Source organism: Lacerta agilis, chromosome 14, assembly GCF_009819535.1.
Source record: "Lacerta agilis isolate rLacAgi1 chromosome 14, rLacAgi1.pri, whole genome shotgun sequence".
Lineage (NCBI taxonomy): Eukaryota > Metazoa > Chordata > Lepidosauria > Squamata > Lacertidae > Lacerta > Lacerta agilis.
Window position 1 is genome coordinate 23,066,801 of NC_046325.1, and position 18,767 is coordinate 23,085,567.

At 40.7% G+C, this 18,767-nt stretch overlaps 3 protein-coding genes across 3 annotated transcripts; 2 read left to right on the forward strand and 1 right to left on the reverse strand.

Annotated features, from left to right (window-relative positions):
- The first annotated feature begins 4,813 nt into the window (after positions 1-4,813).
- Positions 4,814-5,779, forward strand: LOC117057774 (olfactory receptor 6F1-like). The gene has a single exon (XM_033168614.1). The coding sequence runs from the start codon at positions 4,814-4,816 to the stop codon at positions 5,777-5,779; it is 966 nt and encodes a 321-aa protein (XP_033024505.1).
- Positions 5,780-11,763: 5,984 nt separating this feature from the next.
- Positions 11,764-12,729, forward strand: LOC117057776 (olfactory receptor 6F1-like). Its single transcript, XM_033168615.1, has one exon. It carries the CDS (start codon positions 11,764-11,766, stop codon positions 12,727-12,729), a length of 966 nt encoding a protein of 321 aa, XP_033024506.1.
- Positions 12,730-16,838: 4,109 nt separating this feature from the next.
- Positions 16,839-17,837, reverse strand: LOC117058676 (olfactory receptor 5V1-like). Its single transcript, XM_033170001.1, has one exon. It carries the CDS (start codon positions 17,802-17,804, stop codon positions 16,854-16,856), a length of 951 nt encoding a protein of 316 aa, XP_033025892.1. The 5' UTR covers positions 17,805-17,837; the 3' UTR covers positions 16,839-16,853.
- Positions 17,838-18,767: the final 930 nt, after the last annotated feature.

The window sequence follows — 18,767 nt, forward strand, 5'->3', positions numbered from 1 at the left end:
GATGAATCAGTTGATTTTAAAGCTCCCACTGATTAAATTTTATTAGGATCTTTTTGTTTTTGTATACAAAATGTACATTATTTTTAATACAGATTCTGGGGAAAATTTAAAGTAGTGCTAAAGAGATCATCAGCACAAGCAAACAGAACTTCTAATATCATGCAATGATACCACCACCAAAATATCCTAAGATGACCTGAGGGCCTTGGCAGGAATATGTAGGGAGAGACACACACTTTTAGGTACCTAAACCATTTAGGGTTGTGTAGGTAAGATTGCCTGCTGAGCCACTTGCTGGAAGTGACCGCTGTGTGACTCTGGTAAGTGAGGCTTTGGGGGGAAGGTAGGAGGTGGCCCCTTCCTGTTTTGCATCAGGTGACAAAATGAGATGGGCTGTCCCTGGGTACAGTCATTCTATCTCTCCTCCCCAGGTATTTCCTTTTTCTTCAGTAAACATACCCCCATTTTTTGAGAGCTATTCCTTCCCCAGAGGCACACACTATTGTCTCTCAAGACAGATGGATGTCAACAACAACAATAACATGTTTCCCTACAAACCACTACTGGATTCTGCCTGCTCGCTCCATTATGGACCTGGTCTCAGCTTCCAACCCTTAATCCAGAAGACTCACCCCAACTGAAACACTGCCATTTTTTAGAGTTGGCAAGCCTGAATTAACTAGTTCAAAGACTTCATATGAGACCATGAGAAGGATTTGGACACAGCTTCCAGGTTTCTGCATCCTGAGGATCTTCTATTTCAACCCTTTGGAGTCATTGCCATAACCCACGATAAGTAGCAGACCATAGAGTATTGTCTTCTAGTCAGCTGCCATGGAATCAAAGTATAGGAGATGGCTTTGGAAGTTGGAAAAGAGGCAAATGGAGTGGTCAATGATTAACCCAATTTGTTCAATGCAAGCAAGGTGGAATCATATACAGTTCTCGTCAGAACTTACTCTCAGGACCAAATTAGATGTGACAGTCATTGGCATCCATCTGTCTCAAGAGACAATGTGCTTCCAAGGGTGAAGTGAAACTGTTGTGGTAATAGTACCAAAGTGACCACCCCAGGGCACAAGCCTAAGCAGTGTGTGTGGACGTCTTCGGCTGCCCAGATGATAAGACACACCCCTCAGCCTCACTAATGTGGTCTAAAGCAAAGCACAACGATATAATTAGCACCAGCTTGGCTGCAGGAGTTGCCAGAAGGCACCATCCAAGCATTTTAGGGACTCCAATCCAGATTTATGTAGGATTTACTCCTTAGTCATTTCTTCTCCTAAAGATATCCTGCAAGGCAGCAGAGATTCTCCAATAAAGAAACAGGAGTCAAGCCTGTGGTAAGCTCTGCCAGGATGTGAAGCTTCAGATGCAACAGATCTCTACCTCAGGGGGCTGATTCCCAGCTCAAGGAGGCTCAGCTGGTCTTAAGTCCCAAGCCAAGCTCAACTGAATACATGCCAGTATAACTTGCTTGTCCAGATACAGCAGGGGCTCAGGCAAAGTTGGCTGAGATGAGGCCATTGTAAGAATCCAGAAGAGGCAGTATGGGGGTGAGAACAGAGTTAGACTAGATCAAGGGAGAGTTAGACTAGATCAGGGGTTATCAAACTTTTTCAGCAAGGAGGGGGCAGTCCACTGTCCCTCAGACCTTGTGGGGGGGCAGACTATATTTTGAAGAAGAAAAATTGAATGAATTACTTTGCCCCACAAATAACCCTGAGATGCATTTTAAATAAAAGGACACATTCTACTCATGTAAAAACACACTGATTCCCGAAAAATCTGTGGGCCGGATTTAGAAGGCAATTGGGATGGATCTGGGCCCTGGGCCTTAGTTTGCCTACTCATGGACTAGATCCTAAGCCCATTCAGTTCAGTCAGATGACATGGCAACCTGGCATAGAATACTATTTCAAAGCCTTGTTTTTCCCATTGCCAGGCTCAGGGAGAGCAACAGTAGCCCAACTGGCTGAACAGGGTATGTTACTTTACACCTAATCAGCTTACACTGCCTTGCATTACACCTTCTTCTTGTGCAATGGATTATTCCTCTGTAAATGGAATAGACATTGTTAAGTCTAGTTTTGGGCCTCAGCCACTACTCCACATTGGCTCATTTCCCTTCCTTTTCCATTCCCCAAACGCTTAAATTGATTGGCTCTCAGGAGACACACATGCACTCTAAACACCATGATATTTTTTGTAAACTTCAAGAAATGACCAGATCAGACTGAAAGAAAGTGCAGAGAATATTGTGCTCACATCATATTGATTTGCTAGGTCTATTTTCAAATCATTTCTCCCCCCCCCCCAAGACTTTTTAAACTATATTTTTAGAATCATTGAATACATTTCTTTTATCTGTTCCTGGTGAATTTTATCTTCTACTCATGCATAGCACAGCTTCAGCAAGAAGCTCAGTGAGAGACAGTGAAATGAGAAGACTGCTATTGCTGTTACATTTGGTTTTTGTGTTCCTAAGCAAGCTAGTCCAAAAAAGGTATGTTCTGTTTTTCATCTATAGTGATCCAGTGGTATTTGCCATCCAAAACTTTCCAATACCAGTGCTACAAAATTGATCCCTATTATGTATAGCATTTTGCCTCCTTTCAGGTCTGGCTGCAGACAGCAGAAAGATCTGGAACTTGTCAGGGCCCCAACAGTGCCAAAGGGTCAATCACCCCAGCACCACTGCAATTATGACATTTCACATTTAATCCAAGAGGCCAGCAACAGTAAAAATTCCTACCTTGCACAGCTCACCTTTTCAGGTAAATGGACTTCACTGAGATACCTTTACCTAACATGTCCGGAGATCCTAGAGCCAGCACTGCCTACCTTGAGTCTTCCCCCCCCCCCCTTAATACTCACAGAGTATCCAAGTGGCTGTATCCCTAAGTTGGTACAGGTAGAAGGCTGAATGATATTGACCACTCTTCTTTCTCTCAGACCTGAAATTTGAAATTGGAGATCTAGACAGTTTTGGAGACATAACCCTACTGGATTGCACCTCCCTTCTATAAATTGAATATCAATATTCATAAATGGTCAACATTATGCTTTTGCCTAATGCAATCATACATATTGTTTTTACTGGTATTATTATTGTTGTTATTATTATTATTATTATTATTATTATTATTACCCCGCCCATCTGTCTGGGTTTCTTTTATGAAATGGAATGAGTTATTCAGAGCAAACTCTTTAAACATGCTATGTCAGACCATTGGTCCAACTAGCTCAGCATTGTCAATGCTGACTATTGGAGAAAGAATCTGGGACTTTCAAAGGAGGAAGAAGATGGGTTGGGGAAGACCAAAGTTGTTGGGGGATTACTCAGCTAGTGTAAATACACTTTAACTGAACCTATGTTAAAGTCAAGTTGTCATAGAAGACGAAGAAGAAGAGTGGATTTGATATCCTGCTTTATCACTACCTGAAGGAGTCTCAAAGCGGCTGACATTCTCCTTTCACTTTCTCACCCACAACAAAGACTCTGTGAGGTGAGTGGGGCTGAGAGACTGCAAAGAAGTATGACTAGCCCAAGGTCACCCAGCAGCTGCAAGTGGAAGAGCGGAGACACGAACCCGGTCCCCCAGATTATGAGTCTACCACTCTTAACCACTACACCACACTGGCACTCATACAAAAGATGACATCCTACCACACAGTTAAAAGAAAATGGCTACGGTGATTTTGCTGCTAGGGCTATTGTGAATCAACATGGTTTAAGGAGAGACCTTATTTTAAAAGGAGGAGGAGGAGGAGGAGGAGGAGGACACGCAGAGAGAAAATCCGGCTGACACATCTTGAGCACACAGAGAAAATAAATAAGCCTGAACTTCCATGTGCAAAGGCAGCTTAAGTAACATTGCACCAAATATCAGGAAGGGAAAATAAAACAGTTGCAGTTTTCAATGAATCAGTTCCAGGCTAACTTGCTTGTCGATTCTACTTTTAAATAAAAATAACACAAGCAGATGAAAGCATATGAAGCTTCTGTTTTTCCCTTTCTTTCTTTCTTTCTTTCTTTCTTTCTTTCTTTCTTTCTTTCTTTCTTTGCCTTGGCACAGTCTTTGGAAAAACACCTTACTTCCAGGTGTTAACAATACCTCAAAGGATCAAATCATTGTCTGATATCATTGCCAACATTTATTTCTTATTGTGCCACTTGAAATATTTAATATAAAGCAGAAATCAGATATGGCTAATATTGTATTAATGAGAAAAGATTACATTCTGATAGAACCAAATATTTTTTTAAAATGTTATTGATTTATCATAAACATATGCACAAAGTAACATATATAACTATATAACCATAACAGAACCATACACACAGCATACTGAGTATAAAAAAATGACAGAGATGCAGTTACATATACCTACATTTTAAAGATGAGTCTATAAAGTACAACAACAATGAGAAGTGAGTCTTGGGAGTAGTACTTATGTGACTCTATTTAGTTATATAATCACAAATGCAGACCAGTTCACATTGAAACTGTTCAGTGTGGTTTAACCCAGACAGCAGGTCTAGGTCTAACCAGACTTTCAGATAGAACAATCAAATATTGGGTCTACATTTAGAGAATGAACCCTTTACTGGTGGTGGAGAAGCATCGATTAATTTATGAAAGTGTTGATTAGCTTATCTCCTAATTTCTCAGGTGTTTCAACCAAACCTCCAAGTTCACCTCAGCATTTCACTTGACTAACATTGACCATATCACTAAAATGTGAGAATGCACTGTAAACATTTATAGCTCACTATCACCATGACTGCTTATTCACATTTGTTTTCTAGATGGAAGATGACACAGTCTTGGAGCAATTAAATTACACAGGAGTAACAACATTCATCATTGCTGGATTCACAGGTACTAAGAAGTTACAAGTTATATATTTCATCACATTCCTCCTCATATATCTTCTTACACTTTGTGGAAATGTCATCCTGCTTATCACACTAAAGACAGAATCGGGTCTCCACACACCGATGTACTTCTTCCTGAGCAATCTTGCTATCCTGGAGATTGGTTACACCACAGTCACTCTCCCTAAGCTTCTAGCAATATCCTTAGGAAGATCTAAGGCTATCTCTCTAACAGCATGCCTTGTGCAGTCATATTTTTTCTTCTTTTTGGGTTCCACAGAGTGCTTCCTACTTGCTGTTATGGCTTATGACCGTTATCTTGCCATATGCAACCCACTGAGATACTCAACACTGATGCGCAGTAGAATGTGTATCTACTTAGCTTTAGCTTCTTGGGTGACTGGATTCCTAAATCCTTGCCCATCTACCATCTTAGTTGGCAGATTGCACTTCTGCGGCAACATCATTGACCATTTCTTCTGTGATGTCCCTCCACTGCTCAGCCTGTCATGTACTAACACCTACATCAGCAGAACCATCATCTTCATCAGTTCAGCTGTCATAGTATTAGGAACTTTTCTGTTGACCATGCTTTCTTATATCTGCATCCTGGCAACCCTGCTAAGGATGTCCTCAGCAAAAGGACGGCAGAAGGCCTTTTCCACCTGCACTGCCCATTTGACTGTTGTTTCACTCTACTATGGAACCGTTATCTTCATATATGTCAACCCCAGAGGCCAGAACTCAATGGAAGTTAACAAGGTGGTCTCATTTATCTACAGTGTGGTGACCCCCATGCTCAACCCAATCATCTACAGCTTGAGAAATGAAGATGTCAAAAAAGCTTTAAAAAAAATGATGCTTAGGAGACTCTGCCCTGGAAGACAAACATTTTAGAAACTGAAGCTTGACTTTAATGTGATTTCATAATTTATAGAAGTTAACTAAAGATACTCCTAAATCTCGCTCTCGTTGGGCAATCTAAGGCTGTGCTCATCCTCAAAAATAAGATAGTGAACTCTCCATTTAGAAATCTTGAGTTTGTTCATTTGCTTTTCCTCCTCTATTTAGAATTCCCTGGCAACACTGGGCACATTCTTCTAGTAAATTTATATGCACAATCTGTCTTTATTCATAGTTACTGTATTCCTCCTCTACATTAAATTTTCAAATTAAAAATAAGTTTAAAATTATTGGCTCATTTTTTGTGATAAAAGGGATCATATTACACATAATGTCTAGGAAGTCCTAAAAGGCATGTGGAGTGTTAGATATGTGGGACTACCTCTTGCGTGATTAGACCTCCAGTTTTTGCTGTCTTTCTAGTATAATACATTCCAGTATAACTTGCTCGTCATGATACAGAAGGGGCTTGGGTGAAGTTGGATGAGATGGGGACATTGTAAGTCCCCAGAAGAGGCATTATGGGGGTGAGACCAGAGAAGGGCGAATTATTCTAGATCAGCGATCAGCAAACATTTTCAGCAGGGTGGCGGGTCAACTGTCCCTCAGACCTTTGGGGGGGGACTATATTTTGAAAGAAAAGAAAAGAACAAACTCCTTTGCCCCACAAATAACCCAGAGATGCATTTTAAATAAAAGCACACATTCTACTTTTGTAATAACATGCTGATTCCCAGACCGTCAGCAGGACGAATTTAGAAGGCGATTAGGATGGATCTGGCCTCTGGGCATTAGTTTACCTACCCATGGACTAGATCCTAAGCCCATTCAGCTCAGTCAGATGACATGGTAACCTGACATAAAATACTATTTCAAAGCCTTGTTTTTCCCATTGCCAGGCTCAGGGAGAGCAACAGTAGCCCAACTGGCTGAATAGGGTATGTTACTTTACACCTAATCAGCTTACACTGCCTTGCATTACACCTTCTTCTTGTGCAATGGATTATTCCTCTGTAAATGGAGTAGACATTGTTAAGTCTAGTTTTGGGCCTCAGCCACTACTCCACATTGGCTCATTTCCCTTCCTTTTCCATTCCCCAGACGCTTAAATTGATTGGCTCTCAGGAGACACACATGCACACTAAACACCATGATATTTTTGTAAACTTCAAGAAATGACCACATCAGACTGAAAGAAAGTGCAGAGAATATTGTGCTCACATCATATTGATTTGCTAGGTCTATTTTCAAATCATTTCTCCCCCCCCCCAAGACTTTTTAAACTATATTTTTAGAATCATTGAATACATTTATTTTATCTGTTCCTGGTGAATGTTATCTTTTACTTATGCAAAACACAGCTTCAGCAAGGTCAGGAAGTATAGAAGAGACAGTGAAATGAGAAGACTGCTATTGCTGTTACATTTGGTTTTTGTGTTCCTAAGCAAGCTAGTCCAAAAAAGGTATGTTCTGTTTTTCATCTATAGTGATCCAGTGGTATTTGCCATCCAAAACTATCCAATACCAGTGCTACAAAATTGATCCCTATTATGTATAGCATCTTGCCTCCTTTCAGGTCTGGCTGCAGACAGCAGAAAAATCTGGAATTTGTCAGGGCCTGACAGTGCCAAAGGGTCAACCACCCCAGCACCACTGCAATTATGACATTTCACATTTAATTCAAGAGGGCCAGCAACAGTAAAAATCCCTACATTGCATGGCTCACCTTTTTCAGGTAAATGGGCTTCAATGAGATACCTTTACCTAACATGTCCCCAGATCCGAGAGCCAGCACTGCCTACCTTGAATCTTTTTTTCCCCTTAATGCTCACAGAGTATCCAAGTAGTTGTATCTCTATCTTGTTACAGGTAGAAGGCTGAATGATATTGACCACTCTTCTTTCTCCCAGACCTGAAATTTGAACTTGGAGATCTAGAAAGTTTTGGAGACATAACCCTCTTGGATTGCACCTCCCTTCTATAAATTGAATATCAATATTCATAAATGGTGAACATTATGCTTTTGCCTAATGCAATCATAAATATTGTTTTATTGGTATTGTTATTATTATTATTATTTCCCCACCCATCTGTCTGGGTTTCCTTTTTTATTTTAATATTTTTTATTAAGGATTTTCTTGATTTACAAAGGTATATGCAATGTCTCTTTCGTGTTTTTTCAATGTAACATTTTTACACATCAGTTTCGTTTGTTGAGACAATAGGAAGAAAGGGTGGAGAGAGGTGGGTGGGGTGGCGATGTTTCTACTGTACTTAATATATGTAGGGTTTGGTGTCAGCGTCGTTTGTGCAGGTTCTCTGTTGTTCGCTTGTGCTCCTTTGGTGGTGAGAGAGGTCGGGGTTGGCGTAGGGTGTGGTTGTTCATTTGTGGTTGGCTGTGGTGGTCTTTGGTTTCCAGTGTGAGTGAGTGGGGTGGGTGAGTGTTTTTGATCAGGTTAGCCATATTGATTTATATGCTGCCGGTAGATTTTTGTCATTGTCTTTTTGGGCTTTGTGTGTGATGAAGGGGAGCCATATCGGGGTGAAGGCATCTTCTTTTGTTTGTCCCCGTGTCAGTTTCAGCTTACTGGTTAGTTTTTCTAGTAGGGCTGTTTCCCATACTACTTGGTACCATTGGTCCATGCTTACTCCTGACAGGTCTCTCCAGTGTATGGTTATGATGTTTCTGGCTGCTGAGAGTAAGTGGGTTGTGAGTTCTTTGTGGTGTAAGTGTGCATTGTTGTCTTGGAAGATGCTTAGTAAGACTAATTCTGGGGTGGTTTCTAGTACTTGCTTCGTTATCTTACCTATTTCTTGTATGGTTGTTGTTCAGAATCGTTGGATTTTGGGGCACTCCCACCACATGTGGAGGTATGTGCCTGTGGAGGTGCACCCTCTCTAGCATTTTGGTGAGGTTCCTGGGCCTATTAATGCTAATTTTCTTGGCGTTAGGTACCACCTGTAGATTAGTTTCAGGGCAAGTTCTTTTCATTGATATGGATTTAAATGGGGGTTTAGACCACATTCTGGTCCATTGGGTGGGGTTGATTTCATAACCTATGTCGTCCTCCCACTGTTTTTTGGTTGTGTCTAGGGGGTTCGTGGGATTTTTGAGTAGTATTTTGTATATTGCGGATACCATCCCTTTGCTGTGTCCCTTTGTCATTAGGATGAGGTTTTTGAAGGCTGTCAGAGGTCTAGTTGCTGCTGATTTTACTGCTGGATAGTTTAAGAGGGCATGTAGTTGGTGTTGTGCTAACTAGGGCATTTGGGTGTCTTCTAGTTTGTCCTGTATTTCCTGTGTTGACAGAGGTTTGTTATTTTTATGAAAGTCTGTTAGGCGATATAGGCCTTTGGTTTGCCAGGTTTTTATTTGGAGGTTTTGTGCTGCATGGTGGAATAATGGGCGGTAGGCCAGGGGAATTAGTGGGGATGGGGTTGGGGATAGTTTGTCTGTTTCCGTTTACCATGCTTTGAACATGGTTTGTGTGTACCTGTTAAGTGTTGTGGGGATTTTTCTTAGTTTGTTTAGGAGAAGTGGGTATGCTGTGGTGCAGATATTTTCAATTGTGTGCCTCTCTAAGTGAATCCATTGTTTTGTCTCATCTTCTAGCATATATGGGATTATATGGTGTATTTGGTTGGCCTTGTATATGCTTCTGTGTTGGGGATTCCCCATCCTCCTTCTGAGGTGGGGAGGTGCAGGTATTTGGTGCTTATTCTTGGTTTTTTTTGTGTGAGAAGATAAAAAAGTGCAGTTTTCTCTGCCATCTGCGGAGTTGGGTTGGGGAAATCCAGATTGTGAGGGTTTGGAACAGGTAGGTTAGTTTTGGGAGGGTGATAATTTTGATCATGGCTATTCCACTCTCAGAGTGGAATTCATGTTGTTCCATCTCTTTAGGTCTTTGTTTATTTGTTGCCACAGGGGCTTGTAGTTGTGGACGTATAATTTATTGAGGTTTTTGGTTATTTGTACCCCTAGATATCTGAACTTGGTGTGACAGAGTTTTATCTTGGTGATGTTAGTGAGTTCTCTTTGGATGTGAGGTGGGGTGTTGAAGCACATGGCTTCTGATTTCGCAAAATTTGCTGGTAGGCCTGACACTGTTGCAAATGTGTTGAGTTCTCTGGTTAGGGAGGTTGCTGTGTTTAAGGGGTCTGGTGTTGTGACCATTAGGTCATCTGCAAAGAGCCCTAATTTATAGGTTCTACCTTTTATTTCTACTCCTTTGATGTCTGTGGCTGCTCGGATTCGGATTGCTAAGGGTTCCAGGTCCAGGATAAATAGGAAGGGGGACAGTGGGCATCCTTGTTCTGTGCCTCTTTGGATTGCTATGGTGGCTGGGTTTCCTTTTTGAAATTGAGTGGGTTATTTAGAGCACTCACCTGAAACTTGCTATGTCAGACCATTGGTCCAGCTAGTTCAGTATTGTCAATGCTGACTATTGGAGAAAGAATCTGGGACTTTCAAAGGAGGAAGAAGATGGGTTGGGGATGACCAAGGTTGTTGGGGTATTACTCAGCTAGTGTAAATACTCTTTAACTGAACCTATGTTAAAGTCAAGATGTCATAGAAGAAGAAGAAGAGTTTGGATTTGATATCCTGCTTTATCACTACCTGAAGGAGTGTCAAAGCAGCTAACATTCTCCTTTCACCTTCTCCCCCACAACAAAGACTCTGTGAGGTGAGTGGGGCTGAGAGACTTCAAAGAAGTATGACTAGCTCAAGGTCACCCAGCAGCTGCAAGTGGAGGAGCGGAGACACGAACCCGGTTCCCCAGATTATGAGTCTACCACTCTTAACCACTACACCACACTGGCACTCATACAAAAGATGACATCCTACCACACAGTAAAAAGAAAACGGCTAAGGTGATTTTGCTGCTTGGGATATTGTTAATCAACATGGTTTAAGGAGTGATCTTATTTTAAAAGGAGGAAGAGGAGGAGGAGGAGGGAGGAGGAGGAGGAGGAGGAGGAGGAGGAGGAGGTGGTGGTGGAGGAGGAGAACACACAGAGAGAAAGGCCTGCTGACACATCTTGAGCACACAGAGAAAAAAGCTTGAACTTCCATGTGCAAAGGCAGCTTAATATCAGGAAGGAAAAATAAAACAGTTGCAGTTTTCAATGAATCAGTTCCAGGCTAACTTGCTTGTAGATTCTACTTTTAAATAAAAATAACACAAGCAAATGAAAGCAAATGACGCTCCTGTTTTGTTTTTTAATTTTTTGCCATGGCACAGCCTTGGGAAAAACACCTTACTTCCAGGAGTTACCAATACCTCAAAGGATCTCATCATTGTCTGATATCATTGCCAACATTTATTTCTTATTGTGCCACTTGAAATATTTAATACAAAGAAGAAATCAGATATGGCTAATATTGTATTAGTGAGAAAAGATTACATTCTATAGAACCAAATATTTTTTTTTAAATGTTTATTGATTTATCATAAACATATGCACAAAATAACACATAACTATAGAAACCATAACAGAACCATACACACAGCATACTGAGTATAAAAAAATGACAGAGATGCAGTTACATATACCTACATTTTAATGATGGGTCTATAAAGTACAACAACAATGAGAAGTGAGTCTTGGGAGTAGTACTTATGTGACTCTATTTAGTTATATAATCACAAATGCAGACCAGTTCACATTGAAACTGTTCAGTGTGGCTTAAACCCAGACAGCAGTTCTATGTCTAACCAGACTTTCAGATAGAACAATCAAATACTGGATCTATATTTAGAGAATGAACCCTTCACTGGTGGTGGAGAAGCATCGATTAATTTATGAAAGTGTTGATTAGCTTATCTCCTAATTTCTTATATGTTTCAACCAAACCTCCAAGTTCACTTCAGCATTTCACTTGACTAACATTGACCATATCACTAAAATGTGAGAATGCACTGTAAACATTTATAGCTCACTATCACCATGACTGCTTATTCACATTTGTTTTCTAGATGGAAGATGACACAGTCTTGGAGCAATTAAATTACACAGGAGTAACAACATTCATCATTGCTGGATTCACAGGTACTAAGAAGTTACAAGTTATATATTTCATCACATTCCTCCTCATATATCTTCTTACACTTTGTGGAAATGTCATCCTGCTTATCACACTAAAGACAGAATCGAGTCTCCACACACCGATGTACTTCTTCCTGAGCAATCTTGCTATCCTGGAGATTGGTTACACCACAGTCACTCTCCCTAAGCTTCTAGCAATATCCTTAGGAAGATCTAAGGCTATCTCTCTAACAGCATGCCTTGTGCAGTCATATTTCTTCTTCTTTCTGGGTTCTACAGAATGCTTCCTACTTGCTGTTATGGCTTATGACCGTTATCTTGCCATATGCAACCCACTGAGATACTCCACACTGATGCGCAGTAGAATGTGTATCTACTTAGCTTTAGCTTCCTGGGTGACTGGATTCCTAAATCCTTGCCCAACTGCCATCTTAGTTGGCAGATTTCAGTTCTGTGGCAACATCATTGACCATTTCTTCTGTGATGTCTCTCCACTGCTCAGCCTGTCATGTACTAACACCTACATCAGCAGAACCATCATCTTCATCAGTTCAGCTTTCATAGTATTAGGAACTTTTCTGTTGACCATGCTTTCTTATGTCTGCATCCTGGCAACCCTGCTAAGGATGTCCTCAGCAAAAGGACGGCAGAAGGCCTTTTCCACCTGCACTGCCCATTTGACTGTTGTTTCACTCTACTATGGAACCGTTATCTTCATATATGTCAACCCCAGAGGCCAGAACTCAATGGAAGTTAACAAGGTGGTCTCATTTATCTACAGTGTGGTGACCCCCATGCTCAACCCAATCATCTACAGCTTGAGAAATGAAGATGTCAAAAAAGCTTTAAAAAAAATGATGCTTAGGAGACTCTGCCCTGGAAGACAAACATTTTAGAAACTGAAGCTTGACTTTAATGTGATTTCATAATTTATAGAAGTTAACTAAAGATCCTCTAAAATCTCCCTCTGGTTGGGCAATCTAAGGCTGTGCACATCCTTAAAAATAACAAAGTGAACTATCCATTTAGAAATCTTAAGTTTGTTCATTTCCTTTTCCTTCTCTATTTAGAATTCCCAGGCAACACTGGGCACTTTCTTCTAGTAAATTTATATGCTTAATCCATCTGTATTCATAGTTACTGTATTTCTCCTCTATGTTAAATTTTCAAATTAAAAATAAGTTTAAAATTATTGGCTCATTTTTTGAGATTAAAGGGATCATATAGCACATAATGTCTAGGAAGTCCTAAAAGGCATGTGAAGTCTTAGATATGTGGGACTACCTACTGGGTGATTAGACCTCCAGTTTTTGCTGCCTTTCTTGTATTGGGTGTGTGTGGAGGGGGGGATACCCTTGCATCCAGCACCTTTGAAGACAAAATGTGTGTCTGATGGGCTGATTTCAGATTGGTGAGTCACAAGTCACACAGCCTTGCCCTGAACTGTTACTGAGAAAGCCAGACTGCTATGGAAATTATAACTACTACTACTCATCCCCCATTACAGTTATTACCATGCTCTCTCACAGGGCCCCTAGTGCTCCCAGGAATTCTACTCATCTGCCCCACACCATCTTGGTTCTCATTCAGAGATCCTCTCCAACTTTACAGATGCTTCTGCTATATATACAAATGTAAAAGGTGGATATTTGTTTGCTCCGTAACCGCTTGACCGATTCCATTCAAATTTGGACACAATGTTCCATGGGCATATGGGAGTGGTCATATGTAATTGTATTGTACAAATAGCACACCTTTGACAGGTAAAAACGTCATTTTGTGCAAAAATATATAGCGCCCTCCAGTGGACGTCAAAGACCACAGGCTGTGATATATTTCAGAGCTTACAGGGTTAAAACTGCTCTGATCACATGATGTGCTGTTTTTCTGTGAGTCTGCGTTTGGGACATTTTCTCTTTCTGTTCTGCTCTGCTGGGAGTTAGCCATGCCTTAGCTTTCTCCCGGGTTGTTTGTGCTGTAAATAATAAAACTTCTAGATAAGGAAGAAGCCGGCTCCTGAGAGATGTATTGCTGCAGCTCCTTTACACACAGACCTTCTTCCTTCTACGTGAGTGGGGGGGGGTCAGGCAGCCCAGGAGGAGAGAGGAGAAGGAGGGAGGGGGTTCTCAAAGAGAAGCTGTGCACAAACTAAAGAGAGAGAAAGTCAGTGACGAAAGAGGACTGGGGGGGATGGGAGAAGAAAAAACAACTGGTGACGGGGAAGTCTCAGGGCTGTTTCCACAAAATGAGCCACAGCAACGCGTAGCCGGGTCTACTAGTTTTTTATAGATGCCCGGTGGAAGATCAGTGGGGAATTGCCTATAACCTGCTTGAGATTGAAAGCACTGCAGTTTTGTCATGCCTCGCAAGACAAAATTAATTCGTTCCGCGAGTGCTGTCATATAGCGAAAATTTTGTCTTGTGAAGCATGGTTGGAGGAAGCGCGGTTTTACGAAAAAAAACAAAACCGCAAAACGTTTTCATTTTGCAAGTCACGACCATAGGGAAATTGGTCTTGTGAGTCACCCTTTTGTTAGTGAATGCCTTTCGTCTAGCGAGTTTTTCGTCTAGCGAGGTACCACCGTATTATGTGAATTGGTGAAATATGGTTCACTGAGATATATGTGGCCCAGTTTAGGTCAATATGTTTTCACTTGCATATTCTGTGTAATATCAACCTAAGACTAAGTTGGTGTTGTAGGGATGTGGCAGCAAAGTATCTATCTTATTCTACCATTAATGGCATTCAATGTCCATTTGCCTTAGAGTGGTTTCAGATATGCTCCTGGAAAGCATCCAGACATGGCCAGGAGTGTGTTCTTCTACCATAAACTGAAGAGAATTCTGTAGTGTTGACATAGCAAGTATAATTCATGCTTTTGAAATATTTACAGCTGCATTGGTATATATGAAAGTTTTGATATTTTTCTCCCATTAGAAACATTCCTGTATTAATAAAGTGGAATGTAAAATATAGTAGTCAGATCTTTATGTATTTCGCATATTAACAGACATCATTAGTGACCATCTTCAACCATGAACTAATAGTATGGATGTTGGTTTTTTTTTTAATTTTCATTTCATCTATGAAACATCTTTCCATGAAATATCTCAAAGCCATTAAAAATAAAAATGTCATAAAAACATCATTCAAAACATCAAAAGTAAAAACACATACATAAACTATTTCAGATGCAATAAAGATACTGACTGGGATTAGAATTTCTACATAAAAGCCTTCTTGAGGAAGGAAGGTATTCAGTACATGGTAGAAAGGCAATAGAGATGGTTCTTAGAATCACAGATTTATAGAGTTGGAAGGGATCCCAAGAGCCATCTAGGCCAATTTCCTGCAATGCAGGAATCTCAACTAAAGCATGCCTGATAGATGGCCATCCAAGTTCTGCTTAAAAACCTCCAATGAGAGAGAGCCCACAGCTTCCCAAAATAAACTCTTCTACTGCTGAACAGCTCTTACTGTCAGAAAAGCTATTCCTGATGTTTAGTCGTAATCTCCATTTTTGTAACTTGAAGCCATTGGTTTGAGTCCTACCCTCCAGAGCAGGAGGAAACGAACTTGCTTCCTGTCTGATATGTAATGGGAGAGAGTTCCAAAGGGTGGGTGCTGCCACCCTAAAGGTTCTGTATCATGGAAAGTGAACCTCCTAAAGAGATTGCATCTGCAGAAGGCCTATAATCTATGCTTGCAAAAGAATTTCACAACAAATGCCCAGGGAGAGGAATTTCATGGTGAATGGTTAAGCACTGCAACTCAGCCCACTGTTTTTCTCTTCCAAATCGTACTGCACGCTACTTTTCAGATTTTCATAGAACCATGAAATTGTAAAGTTGAAAGGTACCCCAAGGGTCATCTAGTCCAACCCCCATCAATGACAGATGGCATTCCAACCTCTGCTTTAAAATCTCCAAGGAAGGAGAGTCAGTCCACAACCTCCCAAGTATACCATGTTCTTAGACTTTGGTCCTTTGCCAAATATCAAAACATAAAAATCAGCCCATTGGAACAGATCTTTCAGTGTAGGTGTGTTAAACTATGGAACTCACTCCCGCAGGAGGCACTGCTGACCACCAACTTGGATGGCTTTAAAAGTGGATTACACCAGGAAGACAGAAGAGCTACCAACAATAGAAGAATGGCAGATGAAAATGATGGATTATATGGAGCTTGCAGAAATGACTGGGAAACTCCGGGACCAGAGGGACGACGTGGTGGAGAAAGAGTGGAAAAATTTTAAATTGTATTTAAAAGATCATTGTATGATTGAAAGTTAGATATAATCTGAGGATAAGATAGGTTGTAGGTTGTAGAGTAGAAGATAGTGGTTAAGTTAGAAGATGATAAGGATTAAGATAAGAGATAAGTTTAATTAATTAGACAATGACATAATATAAGTTAAGAGCTATGAGATATTGATGAATTTTGTTGTTAGAAAATAGAATAGAATTATAGGAGTTTGGAAGTTACAAAAAAGTTATTTACAAGGGACACAGGAGGAGGAGACAGGAGGAAGTCCCACTAAGATGTGAGGAAATATCTTTTTTTTTTAAGAAATGTAATAAGTTGTTGTTTTGTTGTGTTTTTGTGTTTGTTGTTATTGTAGTTATGTTTTTTTCTTTATGTATGTTTTTGGTTAAAAATTTAATAAATATTAATAAAATAAAATAAAAGTGGATTATACCAGTTCATGAAAGAGAAAGCTATCAATGGCTACTAACCATGACGGCTATGCTCCACCTCCACAGCTGAAGGCAGCAAAGACTGCAAATTCTATTTGCTGGAAACCACAGAAGGGGGGAGTGCTCTTGTGCTCATGTTCTGCTCCCTGGTTTCCCACAGGCATCTAGTTGGCCATTGTGAGAACAGTGTACTAGATGGGCTACTGGCCTGATCTGACAGACTATTCTTATATTCTTATGTCTTTATAGTGATAGTGTAGGTCATGGAAACTTCAGATCTCTTCAATTGATCTTCAGGTCCTTGAGGTTTCAGTTAAAGAAACTAAATTCCAAGGGAAGGTATTCTCAGCAGAAACTTCCTCATTGCCAGCTTCACTTCCTTGTTCCGTAGGCTGTAAATAATTGGGTTGAGTGTTGGTGTTAAGAGACTGTACAAAACCCCCACAAGCTGATCTCTTTCAAGTGAGTAGCTGGAGGTAGGACGGACATATGTAAATATGCTGGAGCCATAGAACAGAATCACAACTGTGAGATGGGAAGCACAGGTGGAAATGGCTTTGTGGCGCTGTCCTTTCTGGCGGCTGCTTAAAATGGCATGAAGGATGAATGTGTAAGAGACCAGGGTGAAGAAAAAAGGGCTAAGGCCTACAAACACACCCACTGTAAGAAGAGTAGCCTCATTGACTGACGTGTCAGAGCATGAAATACTCAACAATGGTGGAATGTCACAGAAAAAATGATTAATTCCATTAGATCGGCAGAAAGACAGACGAAACGTGAGTGTTGTGTGGATAGAAGCATTGAGAAAGCCACAAGTCCAGGATATAGCAGCCAACTGAAGGCAAACATATTTATTCATGAGTTTTGTATAGCCCAATGGATGGCATATGGCAAAATAGCGGTCCAGAGCCATAGAGGCCAGAAGGAATCCTTCCGTGCCCACCAAGGCAACAAGGAAATACAACTGTGCAGCACAACCCATGAAGGAAATGACTGGGGATTCAGCCCAGAGATCTGCTAGCATTTTTGGCACTGTCACAGAGATGTAGCAGATATCAAGGAAAGAGAGGTTGCCGAGGAAGAAATACATGGGGGTGTGGAGAGACCGATTTAACACAGTCATGGTGAGTATGAGTGAGTTTCCCAAGAAGCAGACAGTATACATAGTGAGAAACAGGATGGCAAGGAAGGTCTTTCCTTGTGTGATATTTACAAATCCCAGGAGTATGAATTCCAAGATGCATGTTTCATTCTCAGAGGAAGTTGATCTCATGGTGTTTAATCTGAATATTGCAAATGCAAGAATATTTCAGTCATTTCAATGTTATGCAGCAATAATGTTTGTGGATTGATCTTGATTAAAAAATATTTCTTTGAGTGACCTTGTTGTTGTTTTTGCTTCAGCTATACATGGAGTGGTGCCCTTCAGATCTTGCTGGACTACAGCTATCATCATACCTAACCCTTGGTCATGCAAGGTGTCCCCAACATCTGGAGGGTATCATATTTGTTATCCCCTTTGTTATACATTAACTCTCGTTCTATTTCTTCCCTACAGAATATGCACATGAAACTGTATCTCATAGTTCTTGCTCTCCATTCATGAACACCTGATTGGAGAGATTTCAGCATTTTAAAAAGGGCTGCTAACATTCCCAAGTGTTGCTTTAGGAGTAATGACTGCACAAACAGCACATTTTATATTTCTCCTCCCAACTTCTGCATATGAAAGCCTACTCCTGCACCAGAAGGTGGTTGCAATGCAGTAGCTAATGAATTAATGGTGCAATCCTATACATGCCTAGTCAGATGTTATGTCCCACTGTTTTCAGTTTGCTGAACACAGCAGCCAACTCCTGGGTCCAAGGTCCCTTCAGTCCCCTCTCCATAACTTATTTGAGTCACACACACACCCCAAGTTGATGGGCATTGCCATTCAAATGGTGTGTGTGTGTGTTGTGATTGAGGGCCCCCTCAAAGTTTTATTCAAGTTAGTACCAATGTTGTTGAATGACCCCCAGGTAAGTGCATAAAGGATTGCAGGCTAAAGATGCAATTCTGTATTCATTTTACATGGGAATAAGCCTCACTGAATGTAACAGGACTTTGTTCTGAGTTGCATGAATAGGATTGAAGTCCATCTAACAAGAACATTGTCTACTGATACTTTTCTGATGTCAAAAAGAAAGAAACAAGCTCTTACTTTTGGAGGACTGCTGATCATTGTAGGTAAAGG

What these genes read in the sequence shown, in the direction of transcription:
- LOC117057774 (XM_033168614.1), top strand. Translation starts at nt 4,814, where the DNA reads ATGGAAGATGACACAGTCTTGGAGCAATTAAATTACACAGGAGTAACA.
- LOC117057776 (XM_033168615.1), top strand. Translation starts at nt 11,764, where the DNA reads ATGGAAGATGACACAGTCTTGGAGCAATTAAATTACACAGGAGTAACA.
- LOC117058676 (XM_033170001.1), bottom strand. Translation starts at nt 17,804, where the DNA reads ATGAGATCAACTTCCTCTGAGAATGAAACATGCATCTTGGAATTCATA.